Source organism: Akebia trifoliata, chromosome 2 (genome assembly GCF_017979445.1).
Source record: "Akebia trifoliata isolate Shusen 1 chromosome 2, ASM1797944v1, whole genome shotgun sequence".
NCBI classification, from domain to species: Eukaryota; Viridiplantae; Streptophyta; class Magnoliopsida; order Ranunculales; family Lardizabalaceae; genus Akebia; species Akebia trifoliata.
In genome coordinates this window covers 19,919,784-19,943,120 of record NC_141376.1, presented here as the reverse complement: position 1 = coordinate 19,943,120, position 23,337 = coordinate 19,919,784, and the positions used below count along the sequence as shown (strand labels likewise).

General features: G+C 33.7%; 1 protein-coding gene across 1 annotated transcript; it reads right to left on the bottom strand.

Annotated features, from left to right (window-relative positions):
• Nucleotides 1-7,461: 7,461 nt before the first annotated feature.
• Nucleotides 7,462-20,610, bottom strand: BGAL16 (beta-galactosidase 16). Its single transcript, XM_086431981.1, has 19 exons — nt 20,213-20,610; nt 15,490-15,585; nt 15,273-15,385; nt 14,679-14,745; nt 13,879-13,971; nt 13,643-13,786; nt 13,313-13,407; nt 12,940-13,048; nt 12,739-12,823; nt 12,510-12,628; nt 12,240-12,404; nt 11,835-12,016; nt 11,317-11,408; nt 10,862-10,971; nt 10,588-10,695; nt 9,209-9,313; nt 8,907-9,052; nt 8,018-8,369; nt 7,462-7,709 (listed from the first exon to the last, which is right to left on the bottom strand). The coding sequence occupies exons 1-19, from the start codon at nt 20,378-20,380 to the stop codon at nt 7,596-7,598; spliced, it is 2,463 nt and encodes an 820-aa protein (XP_086288107.1). The 5' UTR covers nt 20,381-20,610; the 3' UTR covers nt 7,462-7,595.
• Between the last annotated feature and the right edge of the window lie 2,727 nt (nt 20,611-23,337).

Sequence of the window (23,337 nt, the reverse complement as noted above, 5' to 3'; positions counted from 1 at the left end):
AGTTTTTTACAATATTTAGCAAACTTGAAATCTTTGAAAAAGTTTTATTATGTCATTTTTTGCAATAAATATAAAAGTTATCTATTTCAGAAACTTCCAATTATCCAAATATAAGGTGCCTCCAATTGGTCGCTAAAACTAATGCTCACTTCGTGATTGTTTTAAGACACTAATGAGGCAAGTCTGTAGGAGTTCTGGTTTGGATACAATATCCAAAACAAAACAGACCAATTGCCATTCCAATAACAACAATACAAATTTTATGTTTCAGGTCCATAATCAGGTGTTGTGTACTTGTCGTGTTGTACACTTGTCCCTATAAATTGTGCAAAATTACTATTATCTTAATAAAATATATATACTTTAGTAATATTAAAAATGAGAGGAACCAAACAATTCCTTGATCTTCCCATATATATGTGGTTGTGTCCAATCTTAGACACATGATCAAGAAAATGACCCAAAAATTCCTTGATCTCCCCAACCATGTTGGTAGCACTTTGAAGGAGAGTGAGGGCATGTGTAAGGCATCAACAAACTCAACTCAAAAGTAAAGCTTAAGAATATAAGTGCATTTCAAGGAAGTAATAACTAAAATTTTGCGAATATAAAACATAAATGCCAAATGGTCATCTAAGTGAATCCTCAACACTTTCATTCTCTAGGTAGGAGAAAACATCTGAGTTGCCACAATAGCTTTTCATGATTAATTCCAATTCATGTAAAATTGTTTGGGAAGAAAAGATACAAAATTAAAAATATGAAAGATAGAATGTTTTCTTATAGGATCCTCATGACTGGGAACAATAGTAGACGTTTACCTTTTCCTCTACCTCTACCCATAACAAATCTAGCGAGTTGATAAATGGATTATTTTTAACTTAGTTCGTGGTCATTTTTTCTTCAATTATTTCATAAAATTTGTTTATGCAACTGAAAGCGCCCTCGATCCGTGGGGTGTGCGGATCCGCTTTTGACCCTTGAGGTTTGGGAGTCGCCACCTAGTTATTGTGGTCTAGGAACCAAGTTGACCCTTAAATGGATAAAAAAAGGAACTAATCTACTATAGAAATCTGAATCCGGGGATCATGTTACGGGGTTGGAAGGTGTTAGGCACCAACCCCGCCCGGCCAATGCCGGTCTCTACTTATCCCAAATAGATCTACATCGCTAATGATAAAACCTAGAAAAAATAATATAAAAAAAAAACCTTACCTTCGATCTGCAAAAGCACTATTCCCTCAGATCTGAAAAATAGTTCCTTGTACCGTACTCCTTGCTTCGTTTTGTCTCCGGATCTGATTTCTAATCTCCGAGGCAAGGTGTCTCCTTCTTAGATCTGAATGCTTTGAATTTGTGGTGGATTTTTGGGATGTTTTTGGGAGGTTTTTTGGTGTTTTTTAGGCTAAAATAGGAGTAGGGATGTTAGGGAAGGAGTTGGGGCTCCAAAATTAGGGTTTTGGAGGGGTTGTGGAGGCTTCTTCACCTACTTTTTCTAGGGTTTTTTCTTTGATACAAAAATAGGGTGTGGAGGCTCCTATTTATAAAGTTTTTAGAAGCATTTAGGGTCTGATTAGGATTTCTTTTAGGGTTTCAATTAGGGTTTTGACTTAGTCTTTAGGGTTTTAGGGTTTTGACTTTAGTCTTATGAGATTGACTTGATTAGTTTTAGATTAGGATTTGGATTTAGGGTTTTGACCTTAGTCTTATGAGATTGACTTGATTAGTTTAGATTAGGGTTTTGATTTAGGGTTTTGACCTTAGTCTTATGAGATTGACTCTATTAGTACCTTGACTTCAGTCTTGCTTGATTGACTTTAATTTTGACTTCAGTCTCACTTGATTGACTTTAATGCCTTGACTTTAGTCTTGCTTGATTTACTTTTAATTTTTGGAGAACCCCCTTCTATTATATCTTTAATTCTTTGAACCCCCAAATGGAGGGTCCTTAAAGAAATATCCCACGAACCCTCAACAATTTTGCCTGAGAGTCCAATTAATCGATTTTTAGGTTCAACTTTTTAAATGAATTTCATTAATGTTTCATTTTAATTATTTAATGTTTTATTTATTAATTTCGAATTTTTTAATTATGAAAAATTGTGAAATTACCGTTTTAAGTCATTTTTCAATGTTCCAGGATGTTTTGGAATCAGTTTTTCGTAAGGAATTCAATGGAATGTTGTTTTTGTCATTTATGAAGTTTTTTATATGAAATGATCGTGAACTTTATGAGGGGTATTTTCGTAATTTTGTCAAATTTTGTGAAAATTGGCGAAGTGGTTTACTTGGTTTCGATTTGTTGTTTTATGTGTTTGAACAGATTTTCCTAAGCGTAATGTAGGCTCTAAGGTTGTTTTGAGATTAGGGGTATTTTGGTAATTTAATCATTTTTAGTGATTTTTATCGTGAAGTTTCTTTTTGGTTTGCAAGATGATGATTTCTATGTTTCTGGGGTCGTATTTTCCTAGCGTAGCGTGGTTTCTAGGTTTTGTCAGTTTGAGATACCTCATCCGGATTTCTGAAACATATCTGGTAACAAAATAAAGCATTGGAATAGACATCCATCATTGGGAACCTTTGCGATCGGGTTGACGACTTGATTAATCAGGTGGATGCAAAAATGGGGTGTCTACAGCAACTAATTTTTTTGGTAAAATGGTTGAAGCTCCGTTCAGTTAGAGAGGCTTAGAGTATATGTGGCGCCCCGCCGAACACTAAAACAAATCCCCATGTCAGATCTCGAGGTAGTAGGTGGCACCTCGAAATTTCGGCATGGTCTCCTCTGTTTATGTTAGTATTCTAAGGCGTTTAACCTGCACCTGATAAACGACATACAATCCTGCATACATATACAAGATGTAATACTAACGGAAGCTTATATACGTTTAATAACGTACGAAAGATCAGAGTGCGGAAGAATAATCAAAATACAGGATTATACAAAATTCCTCACTCTAACAGAAATCCTAACACTCAAAACAACATCTATAATACTCTTGGAATAATCAACACCAATAGGAGGTGTAACCCTAATACTCACCAAGTGATGAACTCTGGCTGTCTATCTGACCCACCAGATGATTCTCACTCATGCTCTATACCTGTCTCGCAAGCTTTAGATCTGAAACTAAAAAATGGAGAAGGAAAGGGTGAGTAACAATGGTTACCCAATAAGGAAGAACACAATTTCTGCTAATAACCCCTCCTAACATGATCGAATAAACATACTGGATCATTTTAAAATATACAAAATTTTACAGAAGAAACTACGATTAACTGGTACATACAGCCAGGGATGAGCAACTAAACATTTTAAAACTCACATTACATCAATCAACAGTACTCACTATAACATTATCTTTTTATACAAATCTAATTGATCAAATGAAAACATTAAACATGAATTTCATTTTATATATCAAAATAAGCAACAGATACATAATACACAATGGTGGAGTATTGGAATTAGAGAGTTGGGATTCACGACTGGATCGCTCCCAGTCGGGACATGATGTTATAATTCTTCTTTGACTTTTAGTTCCTGATTTTGTGGCCGGTCGCTGCACTTACCACACTTGGTTGACCATTTATCCAGCTCAGGCTAGCCGTTTGACGTGACCGTAAGCAATGGGTCTCTTTTCGATGTGTCAGAACGTTCGACTACTATAGATTGTTAGTGATCACTGACTAATCATCTTCGTCTATGCCTATCAGGCGTGCATGTAATTCCTAAATATACAAACCATTCGTATACGACCACCTTTACATTACAAGTTAACTGGTAAAGATAGAGAGGAATATCCCGGATTCCAATTGTGACTCCACTCTCATACGCGTCCCATACCACGTATGAGCTTGGTGGTCCCTACCATACATCCCAGGATAGTACACCACTCCGGATGATATGATGCACTATCCCTTCAGGCATTCACAAACTCTTTAACAGCTCACAAAATAGCTACATATATATATATATATTATTTTCATTTGAAAACAAAAGATAAATTAATAATACAAGGTTGAGAATGGATATCCAGTTTCCTACAATGCAAGTGTGGCCACCCGGCCTAAAATAAATAACATAACGAAAACGTAAACAGCGCCTCGCGATAACAGAAATTTAAATAAACATGCAGCAACAATATTATCCCTGGATATCTGTTCACCAACCTGCACACAACACAACAACGTAAAATGCAGACATCACCCCTCGGTGTGACTCAGGCATTTTACCGTTTCATACCCTTTTTCCTTTTTTTCAAATTTTACAATTTTCAATCTCTCAAATAAAATATCCACTTTCTGATATTCATCAACTCAACATGAATTAATTGAATAATAAATCATTTTTCTAACTATGAAGTTCATTTTTATCAAAAACCTTAAAAAATACAAAACTTATATTAAAACGGGGTCCGAGCAGTGTACAGGATCCAACTGACAAAAATAACCCGATAAATATCCTACCCACGTATAATTTGTTAAAAAATACAATTAAACATATCAAACATGCAATTTCTGGCGTGAATTTTTAAATAACAAAAGAATTCTATATTTTGAAAACTCTCCACAAATTTTTAATAAAATTCTAAATGCAATTTTTACAATCTACAATTACTAATAGAAATTAAGAGTTCTTTACGATGTCTAGGCGAAAGCATCGAAGCATGTGTACGGAAATCGAGACGATCGGCACGGGAATCGAGATGGACTGAACTTCGAAGTGGCTGATTTTTTTATCTGGCCTAGTAGTTTTGAAGATCTCGACGCTGTCGTCCTTTCTCCCTTCTGCGACGGAGGACGGTTTGACCCCGAAATCGATGAAATTCGAGGTCGAAGTTTTCGAAATCCAAGTATATACATACGGCTGATTTTTGACGATACGGGTTGAAAAAGACGAAAAAACGGAAGGAATTTGGTTGGGTTATGTAGAGAATGAGGCTGCAGATCTTTTTCTCTTCTGCGGCGATCGTCGAAAGTGCACCGTTTGTCGTAGATCTACGATTGAAATTCGAAGAAAAAAGAATTTTTTATTTTTTAATTTCGTTGGCTGTTGACGGGTTGGAAAAGACGAGTTGTAAAAAAAAATTAAAATTTTATTTATATAAAATTTGGGACGAATTCGGTATTTTGTCAATTGTTTTGATCGACGATAACTTGACCGTCCGGATTCCAAAAATGACGAATGAATACTCTATTTTGTCTAATTTTTCGTTCCGAATCTAATGGTATAGTCAGTTTCTACAAATTATGTCTCTAACAAAAATTTACATTTTTGGCTTGAGGTGACCCCTAAACTTGATGTCGTTTTCGTTTTTGATGATAATTCGACTTTCTGGTTTCCAAAAATGACAAATAAATAGTCCATGTTGAATAATTTTTCGTTATGAACCCAATGGTATGATCGAATTTTAAAAATTATTGCTCCAACAAAAATCACTGTTTTAGCCTGGTTCGACCCGATAATCGAGGATTTTGCTACTTTTATTTTCAGACTCGCATTTGAGCGTGCTTACAAGCTAAAGTATGTTTTTCGATCATTTTGAATCCAATAGTGAGGTCAGATTCCATTAAAAATGATCAGAAACATTTTAAAATTTTATCCCTAAGTCCCACTTTCAAGATTTTCTTAAAATTCCACTGCTTATTTTTCCTCGAGATACGAATTAAAAATTCAGGGTTTTACAGTACATCAAAACAAAAATCAAATCCAAGTTCTAGATCGAAGCTTACTTTTGTGTTTAGAGAGAATTTACAAGAGATCCGAGATGATTTAATCAGAACTAAAACCTTCAATAAAGCAACAAAAAATGTTCTTAAAAGATCAAACAAGAGATTAAACCCTACATTGATCGAAATTCCATCTAAGAAATCCAAAATCACTAAAATTTAAATCTAGGGATCGAAGACATGTCAAATGCAAGGATTCTCAGCCAAAAACGACATATTTCTACCTCAAATTTACAAATCGACGTAGTAATACAAACAAAACTCGATTGATTGACTCCAACGCAACGATCTCAGCCAAAAATTAGCAAATCAAATCAGATCTGACTAAGAATTGCATAATAAGGTTCTAAAATCATAAAAAATGATAGATCCAAGAGAAAATTGAAAGAAAGCAATATCTTACATGGGAGACGAAGGGATTTCGATAATCCCAACCTTAGATTTCGCAGATCTTAGACAAAGAATCGATCGACACTGAGGAGCGAAATGGATTTTCCCTCTGAAATTGATAAATTTCGTCAATCCTAAGTTTGTCGAGAAACGACTAGATTTTCATAGATTTTAGAACAACTTTCCCTTTCTCTTGAGCTCTTTCCATCTTTCGTTCTTGTAAAAAACATAGAATGACCTTCTTCAGTTTGGTTCGGGTTAGAATGAGTGGATTACGATTTAGAAATGGTTTCTAATATAAAAATGGTTTTAACCCATTTTTTTATTTCAAACAGCCAAAGTCCATTCACCCTCTTGTTCCAAAATAGACCTTTTCTTGTAGTGTTTGGTAGATTTCTTGGTTGTATAACCAATTCAAAGACAGTTGAGTTTATGGGGTTGAAAACCAAGAAAGTTCGTAATTTAATTTTATGGTGCAACTTGAAGTTCTATATAACAGTAGGGATTGAGATTGTTACTAACCAAAACAGATATGGGCGTAACTTCTTGCACCACCAACACTAGAGTTTTCCATTTGGTATCAGAACCAGCACTACATTTAAATTTCAAACCTCGGTGGAAGTGACTTGGAAACCTGTAAAAAGGGTACTAGTTGTTATTATTATTATTATTATTTTGATGAGTATGCTGGACCTGAATCCATGATCTCAAAATTGCACTACAATATGGCAACCAATAGACCAATGAGTCCATGCCTTATTCGAAACTTTTATCGATCACCATGGGAGATAAATGGATATTTTCACACACAAGGAATCGATATGGGTAATGATTTTTTTCTTTTTCTTCCATGAATATTTATTTTCTTGTTTTAGAAGAGACAAGGCTTTAAATATAATTGAATAGAGAAACAAAAATTTGTTCATGGCCGACACAAAAAAAAAGTTGATTCATTCATGCGGCTTCAAAGATCTGAGATGAGTATTTGAGAATGATGAAATCAATTCCATGTTTTACACTTGGAAGCATTTGCTTTCAATAAACAAAAGAGTCGTGATAATATGACTCGACAGGTGGCATACTTAAATGACTCCATGATGTGATAAGTTCAGGTACCATAGATTTGTACGCCTCAGGATACATGATTGCACTTCTCCATAAAAAAAAAGTGTATCTTGAGGGAATCATGTATCCCAAGATGTACAGATCTCTGGTTTCCAAACTCATCCACATGAGGGAGTCATTTGAGTATGCCACCTGGAGTCATATTATAATGACTCTAAACATAATTTTGTGGTCCTAGAAAACATCAAAAGCCAAACATAAAGAGGGCGGAGGGAGTTTCAAGTATACTTCTATAAACTTTGTTGAACTGGAATTATTTTTTATGTATCAATAAATAAATTGCTACATATAAAATTAGATGAAATTATTTTGGCTATCATATAAGATGGTATAGATACAATAAAATCTTATTTGCTGCATTGTGCATCAATCAACAGAGATTTTGGAGTTCCTGGACATGGATCTCCACCAAAGTTCTTGATCGACCAAGGGATCGTGCAATACTTCTTCCCTAGACAAGCCTGAAATTATTATAATAAAATTAGTCAATTCGACAGAATAAAAAAATTAAATATCTAAACAACAAAAATCTAATAATTTTGAAAAACTTGAGATAGATGTCTAACAAAAAATATCTTTGTTCTAACTATTGATAGTAAAGGGTAAAAAGGGGGAAAAAGAGAGATTATACTGACGCACCACCTTTTGTTAATGCCACCCCAATTAATATATATATATATAAATCACCAAAGATTAACCCACAACGTGGGTGGCATTAGCAAAAGTTATAGTAGCTCTCGAAAAGAAAATGGAAAAAAAAAAACCTCACCTTCTCAACAACTCTTGTAGAGTTAGATGAGTGACAACTTCCAAGAGCATAATCATTGCAATCACCAGAAGGGTTTCCGAAGCTGGCAAAGGGTATATTTGTGATGGTCATTCCTGGAGGACATTCAAGCTGAACTTTGGGTCTCCTTCCATGGTTTCTTTTATGTTTTCCACTACTTCGCTTGAGCACTTCCCATGAAATAACTGGGGGGAGATGAGAGTCGGAAACATGTCCACATACTTGATTTGTTGAAATGGTATCTACCGAAATATTTAGAGGGTCCCCATTGAATTCCTCCAACAAAACTAGTAGGTTTCCAGAAGGTTTGATGAAGGATCGCGGTATGTGATACCTAAGGAAAAAAAATATGCAAATCAAAACATTATATGTAGTAAGCCTATTAGTTATTTGGGCATCCATGTGGATCCAATCCTTTAAGTCACATACTAAGACTCCTCTTGGAGTTATAGTCGTAGTGAGATTGAGTTTCTATTGTATTATGAGACTGCAATCTCATTACCTATTTTATCTCTATAAATAGATATTGATAGGGGACGTGAAAGACAACCGAATATCAAATATTCCCTTTATTACTCCTTCTCTCTAAGTTTAACAGATTTCTAGATTTCTACCGAAGACCCTAGAGTTTAAGGCATGGAAAGAATTGTGACTGCCTTAGAAGCATCGACGTGATAGGTATTTGGATTTCCAATCTTCGGCGATCGACTCAACGTTACACGACTCTAGGTTTGGATCTCCGCTACAATGAAAAGGTACGCTCCCTAAAAACCTAACAAAGTTAAAAGCACATCTAAATTAAAGGTTTGCGGTTTACTTCATATATAATAGGCCCTTAAGAGTTAGAAGTAAAGTTAAAAGAGTTGCATACAATGTTTGTGAAGGATTTCCCTTAGGAGTCTTAAATGAAACCCAATAACGACCGATGCTCTCTCCATTGACCCAAGCTTCGCCTTTCCCCATTGTGCCAAGGTTTAATACGACTGGATCTTTCCCCTGGGGTGCATCAAATGTTGTCTGCCAAATAATCATAATCACTCAATTAAAAGTCTGTGATAATGAAAGGGTTTATGGACAAATAATCTTCAAATTGGGTCAAGATTATTTTTAATATATATAAACAATTATAAATATTTCAGAAATAAAATCTAAAATCAACGTTGTATATATTACCTTGTACCATGTAAGTGGTTGATGAGAAGAGCTTTCATAACTGCTCCAGTCAACTTTACTTGGTCCATCTACATATATCTGTAACTTCTCCCCCAGTAGTCCAACCTACATAATAATTGAATGAATTATTATTGCAAGTATTGACTAAGTTCATACATTTCTTTTTCACTTCTTCATGGAAAACAAATTCAATTTGGCAATTATTGAGTGGGGAGTCAGTTTGGTTTAATTTGGGAAGTTTAAGAAGAAATTTGGAAAAAATTTCAAGAATTATATAAATGATGGTATTGGGTTTCTTCCACACAAAAAAAAAAAAAAAAAAACCCATCATCTTCAACCTCTCTAAGAACCTTATCTTTTTCTTGAGATTTGAAGGTTGAAGAAGATAGAATCTTGAGGTTGAAGGATAAATGGAGAGAGTCCAACTTCAGATTTGAGATCCCGAATTCAAGTTTATTATGTTTCACTTCTTCTTCGAAGAAATGTGATCAAACAATTCTCAATCATGATCCTTGCGGATCAAATCATCCGTTTAAGTGTGTGTTTGGTAACACTTCTGAAGTCTGAATGGAGATGGTCCACCTTTAAAATTCAGACTTTAGAAATTTTATTTTTATTTGTTTTGGTTCAGATTTCAGGTTTTAGAATCAAAATTCAAAAGTTTTGAACCAGTGATGGAGAGATGCTGGATGAAACTTCTGAAATCTGAATTTTTTTTTTTTATTTTTAAAATACCATCCTCAAAACCCTAATTTCTATCACTTATCCTTTCTTTATATAACCTTAAAACCCTTATTTTTAACTATTCTACTTCTCATTTCTTTTCTACCTCTCTTTTCTCTACAACTGTGTTGTCAAAGTCTCTCTCCTTTCTCTTGTTACGTGTTTGAAAACCCTATATTTTTATACGAACCCTAAAATCCTATATTTTTCAACTAGAAAATGAATGATTATTTATTATTTGAGTATTATTTTGTTGGAATATAATTTCTCAAGTATGAATTCAAATTGAAAACAATACTTTTGGGTGTTTGATGTGTTAGAAATCGAAATTAAATGTATAGATGGTTTCATTATACATAACATATTATGTTTTTCAGTTAATAATTTATTAGAATTACAAAAGGGTATAATTGTCAAAATGGCCATTATGTTTTAAAATTCTATTTGTAACCAGAAGCTTTTAAAAATGATAAACAAACAACTTTTCCAGAATAAAATTTCAGATTTCAGATTCCAGATTTCAGAAAACAGACTTCAGATTTTAGAATCCAGACTTCAGAAGTGTTACCAAACATACCCTAAGATAAAATAAAAATAAATAAATAAATAAAACTCAATATAAATTAAAATTTTGCAACATAAAAAGGAAAAAAAACCTGATATCCCCATTCATAATTACTGAAATCTTGAGAGCCTTGTCCTGTTCCTTGAATCTTCACCACACGTAATCCCGCAACCCTACGCTCAAGAAAGGCTCCTGAATCCTTCATAAATCAAAATCAAAACAAATTTCACTTTCTGAAGGATACAATTATATAGATAACTATTTTCTAATTTTCAAAGGTTACAACACCATTTTCATAATTCTCTCTATAAAAAAATTGTGTAAATGAGAAACTGGAACAAACAAGAAATGGATAGAATTAGTACCGGTAGTCCAACCATTACACTTAGTAATGAAATATTGTTCGTCCCGTTATTTAATGAGATTGATTGCTCAAGTGTACAGCCTGGAGTATCATGGCTTCCATGTGCAGTTCCTGAAGAAAACCTTAACATATAAATGTTGATGTTCTTACTATGTCTATGTGCAATTAAAATTAATCAACAAGTGCAAAATTCGATCTACAAGAATACTAATTACAAGTAATCAAATGAAAGAAATAGAAGAGGAGCTAACATATACTATTTGTTTATGTCCCCTTTCCTCTGGTTTATATTAGTCCATTTGAAATGCTGCTTTGATCTACATCACCATAGTATATTACTTGCCTTATTGAATTTCTTTTTTTGTTTGCTCTAATCAATTTTATTTTTATTTGGGTTTTGATGTTCTGCTTTAGATTGATCTGATCAAAATTAGTAAAAGATAATTGAAAAATTACCTGCGTATATGCTGTTGACGAAAGCTTGCACTACATGCCCAAGGGAGGTAACATTAAGAACAGGTTGAGAGCCAGTTGGTTCATGTTCAAAGCTACATTTTGTGTCCAAAAATAAAAATAAAAATAAAAAATCAGCAAACAATTATTCCATTTGAGAAATTAATTTACAAAAAATGGACAATAAATTTTTGAAAATTACAGAATTGGTTTTGAAAAAATATTTGCACAAAGTGAGTATACATCTGTTTTCATAAATATCCGTTTTATTTATTTATGAAAATGGACAAAGTGGCAAATTCCCTGTTTTTTTATTTAAAAGATGTGAATCCAACCCCGATCTTTAATCATGGCTTATATATATATAGCTCATCAAGATCCATCCAACTTGGAAGGAACTGTGAATTGGTTCAACCACTCTTACTTTTGTATTTCATGGTCATAAAACATGGATCTCATCATAAAAAATTGAAATATATAGCAAAGACTCAAGAGAGAACAAATATGTGAATCTGATTTACCTGAAAGTGTACCAAAGATAATCAGATGCATCTTTGGTTGTTCCCATGTGCTCCAATAATCCATCTGCTTTCAATGATGTATCCTTATAATTAGGTATTACATCCTTGAATTCTTGCCATCTTTCAGTTGAATCGAACTTTTGGCTTGAAATTATTGATCTTTCATTGAATTGTGTGCTTACCTATAGAAGATGATGAATGTACGTACGTAGGAGAAAAATAAAATTAATACTAAATATTTGATTTTGAGGGGAAGAACGATTATGAATGATCATATATATATAAACATTTTTTAATTATATCAGTACCATGTCAACTTTTCTTTTTATCTCAAATTCATCCCAACGTTATCAATATGATCAAATATATTTATTGTAACAAAATTCAGTTAAAAACATAACTTACCAATGCAGTGTTAAAGACTACATTCTTGCAATCTGGTAAGATACTAATTGATCTCCGTCGCAATTCATATACTCCATCTTGAAAGTTCACAGAAGCACTATATTTTTTATCGTTATTTACAAGAAAGGCAGCGCATTCTCCTGATTTTCCTTGAAAAACATATGCCTGAATTAAAGCAAATTTATATATGTTAGTTAGTATCATATACCTTATGTCGATCGAAAAACATTAAAGTTTTTATATGGACCATAATTAATTTTTTCTTCTTACTTCTTGTTGTGGACCTAAAGAGAAATTTGTACGTGTTCCCCATAATAAAGTTTCGGAAATTAGCTTCACCGCAGAATGCAGTTCTTTGAGATGGCCCCATTTTGGTTGCCTAATCAAACCTACATTTATCAACTAAATAAGTTAAAAGATTTATCAACAAAGTAAATAATTACGTGACGAGATCAAAGTTCAAATAAAAAGGTAGAATGGAATTAATTAGAAAACCTACCATACTCATCAAGAGGTGCTTGATCATAATAACCTGTTATCACATATGCAGATCCCCTTCTTCCAAAATTTGTTCCTCCATGATACTAAATTCAAACCATGATATTAGACTTAAGAGTTCAAGTATTATAATCGATTGAATTGAAACGGGTATATATATGTTTCGTTTGTGACTAAGTTATTGATAATTAAAATATCATACCATGTAATAATTTACGTAACTTCCATCCTTCCTTGCGAGAAAAAGTGCCACCGCAAAGGCAATATCTTCAGCAGACCTTATATAAGGTTCTCCGCCAAATACTTGATAGCTTCAACAAAAGAAAGAATCTTAGTTGGGTTGAGGAACAAAAACAACAACAAAAAAATGATTATCAATTTCATTTCCAATATTGTGATATTTAGCAAACAAGAAGCTTCACTAATCCACTCAAAATCCACACATAATTATTAGATTACTACAACTAAATTAAGGACTAAATGTTGCCAATCCCTTCCCAATATAAAGGCATAGAGAAAAACTATATGCATGGAATATCATTAGTAAATGAATAGAGAGTTCAATGAAAACATACAAAGACGTCCAATTCTCTGTCCATAGAGCTGGTTTATTTGGTGAATTGGGTCCTGTAAATGTCTCGCCGCAATTCATCCCATTGCATGTATTGATCTGCACATTATAAGCTTAGATTTACTGAATTATTTAGCTGATCATCAAAACACTAGCTAAAAGGGTAATTAAAAGTAGGGTTTAAATTATCCAAATGTATCGGTCAATACATATCGATATCAGCCAAAACATTGAATGTTTCAAGAATGTATAAGGTATGCATCGGCCAATACCATATTGATTTTTTCCATTAATTGATACAAATTTTTTTCTTGATCAAAGAAGGTAGACTAACCACCGGATCCGGGGCATCGTTTTGCTTGCACATCACCCATGGAACACCGGTTTGGAGACCAACAGCCATCTGTGCAGCCCAATGGACATAAGGTGGTCCTTTTTCATGAAAAGCAGCTTCGACATTTTGGTACTCGTTCTCAATCTACATGCATGCATCATATCCTTCATGAATAAATGAAACAGATCAAAGACAAAGGTAAAATATATAATTTACGACATTGTTTATGTACCTACCTGTGACAGTATGATTGGGCCTCCTTGTGAAGCATACAAACCCTCTGATTTCATCATGTTTACTATCAATGTAGTAAAGTTTTGCATATAATTCTACAACATGAGATAACGGGTTAGTTATGGTGATCATAACGACCATGTCTTGAACAAATCTCACAAGGATTTATCAAATAATTTTTGTTTATTCCGAAAGTGTTACAAGTGTTGACAAAGCTATCATAAAGTGTTGACACTTTGAAAACAATCAACACATGTAACACTTTCGGTGTTTTAGAAAACTCGGGTAATTATTTAGAAAATTTTCCATAATTTTTAGTTTATATATATACATGGGAAATGTTCAGCAAGAAACATTTTGCTAATAGTTATGTATTGCATTGATTGGGTGGTGGTAATTAAATCTCAAAATTAAAATAGGATCCATGTACAGACTCAACATTATAGTTTAAGATTAAGATTGTTTATGGCATAGTGTAAAAAACACTTGGCTTACGGATTCGAAGCAGACTCGCTTTTGACTTTTCTGAAAAATTGCATGAAATATTGAAAGATAAGAAATTGGATAAAAATTATTCCACCAAACGAGGCAATCGCAACTCTAATTTTGTTCAATTTTTTTTTCTCAACAGTTGATTAGACTGTACAAAATAATCAGTATATGGAATGGTAAAGATCAACCAATCAGGCTGATATGATAATATTCAAGTCTTGATCTTGTTAATTATTAAAACATGACAGTACGTAGTAACAATTAGACAAACAAAATATTTATAAAAAAGAGGAAATTAAGTAATTAATACCTTAAATGGTTCATTATCAGATCGATAAACAATTTCTGGGACATCATGCAACCAAAATGGTAGCCCTCTGTAGCATCATAACAAATCAATGTTTATCAACCAAATATGAACCATATATATCAAAAGTGAAGAAGTGAAACATGTAGGAGGGCTGCAACCTAGGCTTTCAACCCAACTAGCCAACTCAATCCAACCATCGGGCCTAAGCTCATTAACCCGAACTGGATCTTCTAAATTCGGATTAGCCCAAGTTAGGACGGATGCTCAAAGGGCGAGATTTGAACTCTTTCTAATTGAGATTCAATATCATAGCCCAAGCCTGGCCCGTATGAATAATGCTTGGGCCGACTTGGGGTCAGGCCTAATTAAAATACAAATGATCCAGTACCGAATTAAACCTTTATCGATCGGTATAGCTAGGAACCTAAACCCTTGATCCAAATCGAAGTTATCAGATCAAAATGGATCGGATCCGTTCCGTTGCCAAACCTCCTGGTCCCAAATGAATGATCCTGATCTACTAATGAACAAATTATTTTGATAGTAGTTGAGACAAGAGAGAGTAGAAGAGATAAGAAGATCCGAATAACCCACCCATAAGTCCATTCACTCTCGATGAAGGGTCCAATCCTTAGGGTGGCATATAGGCCTTGCGATTGGACTTCCTTGATGAACCTCACTAGATCATATCTTCCTTCAAACTCATACTGTAATTTATACAAAAATAAATATTAAACCACTCTTATTAGTAGAAAGAGAAAGGAAACACACACAAGAGAGAGAGAGAGAGGAGAGAGAGAGAGAGACTCACCTGGCCTTGTTGAGGCTCATGAAGGTTCCAAAATACATAGGTCTGTATCACATCTATTCCACCTTCTTTTGCTTTGGCTATCAAAGATGGCCACATCTGTAAACAAATAAAATTAACATAATTAATTAAAAAAAAAAAAGTGTTGAATAGAAGTTAGGATTTTTTGAATGAGAGGTGTGGCCTTTTCTACGATGCATGGATCTCCACCAATCTAATTTATGATAGTTAATGATCTTGAACATCCAACCCGTTAAATTACATACGCCAAATATTATATTTATTTGACTACTTTTATAGAGGATCAATTTTTTTTTTTTTTATAAATAAAATTAGGAAAACTTTGTTAAATAAATTGTTCAATTTTTTATTGGGCTCATGAAATTAATTAATCAACAAATCAAAAAGGAAAAATTTTAACTGCAGTCCATCCCTCAAAACCCTAACTTCTAATCACTTCAATGGTCACAATTTTTTTATGCTAATATAATGAGAATTGATAAAATGTCATCAATTTCTATTCAAAAATATCAGATTTAAACAAAATGGAATAAATATATATATATATATTATATATATATATATATATATATATATATATATATATATATATATATATATATATAATATATTATATATATATATATATGGGTCCCGTTCGCCACCCTTAGTTTTACCACACACTTTAACAAACGCGTTTTGTCTTACATGGGTTAGAAGTTTCGGAATGAGCTGATTTTTGGTGAGGATGATCTCTATGGTGAGGAGATCATCCTCACCAAAAATCAACTCATTCCAAAACTTCTAACCCCATCAAAATTGATTTACAAAAAATGGACGGTCCACGATTTTTCAACGTGTAAACATGGGGCTAAACATTTCGGATGGGCTGATTTTTGGGGAGGATGATCTTCTAATCATAGAGATCATCCTCACCAAAAATCAGCTCATTCCAAAACTTCTAACCCATGTAGGACAAAAAACGTTTGTTAAAATGTGTGGTAAAACTTAGGGTGCTGAACATTTCCCTATATATATATATATATATATATATATATATATATATATATAGGGAGCGGTTCAGCAGCCCTAAAGTTTGCCAAGTTTGGTGTCAAACATTTTTTGTAATTCACTTTTGATGGGGTTAGAAGTTTTGGATTAGGCTGATTTTTTTTGTGAGAATGATCTCTACGGTGAAGAGATCATCCTCACAAAAAATCAGCTCATTTTGAAACTTCTAACCCTAGTTTACAAATTGAAGAATCGTGGACCGTCCAATTTTTGTAAATTACTTTTGATGAGGTTAGAAGTTTTGGATTAGGCTGATTTTTTGTGAGATGATCTCCTCATCGTAGAGATCATCCTCACAAAAAATCAGCTCATTCCGAAGCTTCTAACCCATATTTTGAAAAATGTTTGACACCAAACTTGGCAAACTTTAGGGCTGCCGAACCGCTCCCATATATATATAATTTCTATTCAACTCTTTTTTATTAAAAAAAAGACATTGATGATGATCCTAACCATTTGATTAGATGAAAAACCTTTGGGGACCCATAACCTAAATTTTTTGTTAAATTGTTCAAAGCAAGAAACATAAACCCAAAAAGAAATTCAACTAGAGCGGTTGATGGGTGTGCATAGAGATGTAAATATTACCCATTACCCAAAATCTGAAACTGAAAAATCAGAACCAAACTGAAATGAGAATTGAGAACTGAGAATCGAAACCAATTAAAACCCAAATTTAAAATAATAATAAAAAAAATCTGAAATATTTTTCCCCCATCTTCTATCTATCTTTATAATTATACAATTCGCAACACAATAACTATTTTATAATAATAAATAGTTACCTATCAAAAGAAAGTTCCTTCATACATAGGATTTGTACAATAGATAACAAAATAACTATTTTATGTAATAAATAGTTATCAAATAGAAAGAAAAAAAAAAGGTTCTATCTTCATATTTTATATTTTATAAAATAGGCAACAAAATAATTGTTTTACGGTAATAAATAATTAATAATACAAAAATTTGTATCTATCTTTATGTTTTATACTTTACACAATAGGCATCAGCACAATAACCATATATATATATATATATATATATATGGATTAGGATTGGTTGACTCCTAAAAATGACTCATGAAGAAAACACATGATCCCAACCCTTTAAACACAAAATCCAATGGTTGAGATTTCTGGGTATCTTGATAATACAAATCTCAGAGATACTTATCCCAAGGATAAATCTCAACCATTGGATTTTGCATTTAAAGGGTTTGGATCATATGTTTTTTTCATGAGTCATTCTTAGGAGTCAAGGGATCCTGAACATATATATATATATATAGGGTCCCGTTCAGCACCCTAAGCTTTACCACACACTTTAACAAACGTGTTTTGTCTTACATGGATTAGAAGTTTTGGAATGGGCTGATTTTTGGTGAGGATGATCTCTATGGTGAGGAGATCATCCTCACCAAAAATCAACTCATTCCAAAACTTCTAACCCTATCAAAAATGGTTTCCAAAAAATGGACGGTTCACGATTTTTCAACGTGTAAACATGGGGCTAAACATTTCAGAATGGGCTGATTTTTGGGGAGGATGATCTTCTAATCATAGAGATCATCCTCACCAAAAATCAGCCCATTCCAAAACTTCTAACCCATGTAGGACAAAAAACATTTGTTAAAGTGTGTGGTAAAACTTAGGGTGCTGAACATTTCCCATATATATATATATATATATATATATATGATTTGTAGAATTAAAAATAAAGTAATTATTTTTTTTTTTTATAATAACAATTATCGAATAGGAAATAAAATATTCTATTTTATATATACAACAGGCAATAGAATAAAAAATTTGTTTATATCTTTAAATTCAATGCTGTCGGCAACAAAATAACTATTTTATGATAATAATATATATTAATATTTTATTTAAAAAATATTCAAAATTCAAAAATAATTGGGGTTACCCGAACCGAACCCATAACCAAAAATAAACCCCAAATTTTCGATTCGGTTTTGGGTCCTTCCTTTGGAACAAAACTCAAACCGAATCCGAAATTTTCAATTTGGTTTCACCCATATCTGGACTGAATACCAAAATTTGATATGGTCTGCCCGAATCTACATCCCTAAGTGTACATGTCCATCTAGTGGATATGTGACGGTTTATAGGATGAGTCTCACAACACTGGATCAAGCCTCACTACTTTAATTATGGCTGAGCTGCTTTTGAATTTCAAGTCGACTCGGTTACTGTCACCCTTCCATGACTCGATCAAGTCAACTTTTAACTCAACTGAATTGACTTGAGTAAAAAATTACTATTCTTTTTTTTAAGTATATTTTCCTTTCAAATGGCATTTTAAAAAAACACTCATTAGTTCTAAATAAATAAATACCTATTTAATTATTATTTTCTAAATGGATCCATGGATCACGGAGTCAACTTGATTTCATGGACCTACGAGTTCAGTTTTCTATTCTAACACTGATTTTATAAGTTGAGTAATAGATCTTGGATATTTTTTTGTTTTTTTTTTCCTTTTCTTATTAAATTAATTTAGACACAACCCTCCACAATTTTTTGAACATCTGAGATAGAATCCCTATGTTTTAAAAATGATGAGATACAACCCTTGACCTTAGTCTTCTATTATAGACTAATGAAAAATGATCTAAATGGCCTCATCTTCAACTTCTAGACAAAAACCTTTGATACTTCTTCTGTGTATATATATATATTTAAAAAAAAACCTATCATCTTCAACATCTATGGTAAATTATTTTTTATTATATTCAACTTCACCTTCAATTCATCATTTTTAACCTCACCTAAACCCATATACCCTTAATTTGTCAATCCAAAATTTCATGATCATGATGAAGGTAAAATTTTTACCCAGACTAGTTTGGGGAAGAAGAGTAGAGGTTATTTTGGCTTACAAGTTTGAAGATTAAGTCATTTTTAATTAATCCATAATAATAGGCCAAGGTCAAGGGCATGTCATCAAAATTTAAAAATATAAGGATATCTCAAATATTCACGAAAGGGGTATGTATCTATAGATCTCCCCTCTAATTTATTAGTATTGGCAAGTGCCCCAATTTTCAACACTTGGATCGGTCATGTAAAGTCTTTTTGGTTTGAAAACAAACAAAACATGTTAATAAACCACAGATCTCCATTGATGATAAGATGAATGATAGTATACTTCCGTTAGCAATTTAATATGGTGTTTCTCAGGTACAGTCAATGATTGACTTTTCCTAATGTTATTTTGTCATCAAAATCTAGCAATTAGAAGAGAAAATTAAGATGAACTTGATATATATTATATAAAGAAAATAGTCGCAAATCTTTCTTTATATATACATATTACATTAAAAAATAAAGAAAATTAATGACGAAAATTTCCATAAAAGTCATAATTAATATTGTCCTGAAATCATGTGCATTGAATTTGTGATTCACCACAAGCCCATATCTCACCTACCAAAACAATGATATTTGGGTGATTTTTTTCTTTTCTAAATATTCCTCACCCCTCTCCTTTTCTTTTTGTAAATTAATTTAAATAAAACTACTAGAGATTCTCATTTTCATGAAATATAAGAAACCCATTTTAAAAGAATTTAAATATATATATATATATATATATATATATATTTTTGTATGAGAGAGAGAGAGAGAGGTACCTGAGGAGTGCTACGAGGATAATGAATAGAACCAGAGAAGAGTATCTTTCGATCTCCATTGATGATAAGTGATCTTCCATCATAGGTGACATTGTTGGCTCCTCCTTCAACCTCACCATTACCAATCCCCACCACCGAAAACACCACAAAATACAACCACCACACCATCTCTAATAGTCTAAATATTCTCTAATAATAAACCCCAAACCCAAACCAACCTCAAAAAACTTCTTCCTTCCTTCAAGCTTAAACTCTGAAACTACGCCTCATTCTCTCTGACCTTAAATAAAAATAAATTCTAGTTCCTTGGGATTTGTGAAAGCCAGAGTGTATCTCTGTGAACCAGGAATGATAATTTGGAAAGATTTTGTGATTCAAAACCTTTGGATTGACCTTCCTCTTATTCTTTTTGAATTTTACTATAAATAGGAGGGACTGATTAGTGTTCTTGTCGAAACCAAAGTGTTCGACAGTTGGTAAGAGATAGGCGAGAGACGGCAGCGAGAAATATGATCTAATACGGAGTCTCTTATGGACTACTACTAGAGTCCTATTCTCATTGGTTGGAAATGGAAGGTTAATTTGGTTCCTTGCAAGCAATTAATTCCTTTTTAATTAATTATTACCTCCCTGAATAATGTTTTATTTGATATGCCTCCTCTGATTTAAAACAATTTGAGTTACGTCCTTCAATTCTTGATCTTTAACCGTTTGCTCGATTCACAGAATATCTTACCCAAGTCCGAATTATCGTTTGTGATCCGAGACAATATTATACCATCGAGTTTTGTGTTAAAACTCACTCGTTTGTTGGGTTCTATAGCTCTTTAACTTGGATTTAAGATACGTTGGGTCGGAATATTGGTGCCATGTGTCGCTACTTCGTGCATTACAAAAATATCCTCCACAATACCCCCTCTCGGGGATTTGGAATATATCCATGTTCTCGTGATCCGAGTTAAGCACTGATGGGGCGTGGCACCTCTTCATTTGTCTTGAATTTATCCCTATTTATTGCACCATTTAATTGTTTGAAAGCTCAAGCGGTGCAATAATGGCCTTTTAATTATTGTTCCAATTGGCAACCAAATTATATCGTTCACAAAACTCGAGAATGGCACACTCATTGCTCGTGCCACGTATCTCTTTTATAGTGGTTTTTAACGCACGTGCGTTTGTACTTGTCGTTTCATTCTTTGAACTTTATTTAATGTTATGACAACTTATTATTACCTCATGTCTCTAGACAATCTCCTCCGTTGATTTCAAATCACTGATCTTGAGGATTTTTGCCAATAAATACCTCTTAACCCTGATCATTTATCTTTTATGCCTCTTTCTTTATCTTCCTCTCTGATTTTTTTTCTCTCCAATTTTTCTTGATCTTCGTGCTTTCTTCAGTTCTCCAAGATTCTCAAGGTGATCCGTTGTGCTTCTACCCTAAGTAAAGGTCAATGAGTTCTAGGAGTTTTAGATTTCTTCTCCTCCACTGTTTTCCAGTTTTTCTTTTGTAACTTTTTAATGGATAAGGGGAAGTCATACATCCTCTCTTGCCCTCCTATGCACGTGATTAGGGATGATTATGGTATCCCTAAAGAGGTTGGGACCTCTTTCATAGAGGAACCCCTAACTTCGCATGACCTCCTTACTAGTACCATTATGGTGTATTAGGGTCAGTTTAAGGTAGGTTTCCGAGTCCCATTGAGCCGGTTACTATGGAAGGTTCTCAATTATTACAAGATGGCCCCAAGCCAGATGAGCGATAACTTTTACTGACTCATGTACACGATTGAACAAATCAATGCTTGGTAGAATGAGAGAAAAAAGATCGGGTTGTTGGACATTCGATCTCACTTTACCTTAAGGAGGTACCCTAGTCGGAAGGAGTATTTCTACTTGACAGAGAAGTGGGGAAATGCTCCCATATTTGTTTTCCTTAACTCGAACAAAGATTGATTCTTGTACCCGATTTGACTTCCAGATGAATAAGAGCATGCGATTGGGGAAGAAGATCCCCCTCTCTTCTTCAACACGTTCAACCTTGCTGGTATGTCTTCCGACCTAATAGTTAATTAACCTTCATTTTGCTTCCTATTTTTGTATTATCTAGTTGTAGTGCTCTTTTTGTTTTCCAGATCCGAGAAAAGACAAGAAGGTCCTAGACTCAGTCATCATTGCCAACCTTCTGTCCGATCAAGCTCTCTACAATCGAGTGAATGAGTTCTTAGTTCTTGAGGGAGACAACAAAGAGGAGGTGACTCGGTCTTCACCTCACCCTTTTCAACGTTTGTGAGACGAAGAGGAGGAGGACTTTAGAAGATATGGTTTTTATCCGGACCAAACGTCCCCTCTCCGTTGATTCTGACTTGGAAACGGAGGTCCAAGAATAGACTGCTTTGAGGTCTACCCCTTTATTTTCCACTACCGTTCCCTCTAGAGACTCCTCCAAGCCTCTCTCAAGAAGAAGAAGAAGATGGGTGCCTCTTCAAGAACAGCTCCAACAAAATTGGCTACTACTAAGGAGAATGAAAATTTTGATCCCCTTCCTTCTTCTTCTCTGGCTCCGACTCCCACTAATGGATCAGGTTCCAAAGGTTCTAACTCTCTAGGGATACCCTGGTAAATTACCCCTAAGGTCGATGACCTCATCATTATTGACCAACACTTCACACTCAATAACTTTTGGGTAGTGTTGGCTGTAATAGAAGCAACTTGCCTTTCGAGGGACCTGATCATGACGAGTCAAGGTTTTTTTGACAACCCTTCGAGGTTTTTCAACAATATTTTTTGGGCCTTGGTAGAGGTAACTTTCTTAGCACAATATCCCTTTCTTTTATAGGTTCATTTTTCTTTTGAAACTAATTTCTTATTTCTTGGTAGGTCTAGTATGGGATGACCAGACTTGGTCAATCTTGAGAGTATGCTATCTAAAAAAAGGAAAAGGTTGAAGCGGTTGTGTAGACACCCCATTTTCGCACTCGCCTGGTTAATCAACCCGTCAACCCGATTGCAACGGTTCCCAATGATGGATGTTTATTCCAATGCTTTATTTGTTACGAGATATGTTTCAAAAATTCGGATGAGGTATCTCGAACTGATAAAACTATAGAAACCACATTACGCTA

Coding starts and splice junctions, on each gene's coding strand:
- BGAL16 (XM_086431981.1), bottom strand. CDS start 20,380: ATGGTGTGGTGGTTGTATTTTGTGGTGTTTTCGGTGGTGGGGATTGGT. Junction 14,746..15,272: donor GAGAGTGAATGGACTTATGG/GTGGGTTATTCG, acceptor ATGATGCTACAG/AGGGCTACCATTTTGGTTGC. Junction 13,408..13,642: donor ACGATGCCCCGGATCCGGTG/GTTAGTCTACCT, acceptor TATAATGTGCAG/ATCAATACATGCAATGGGAT.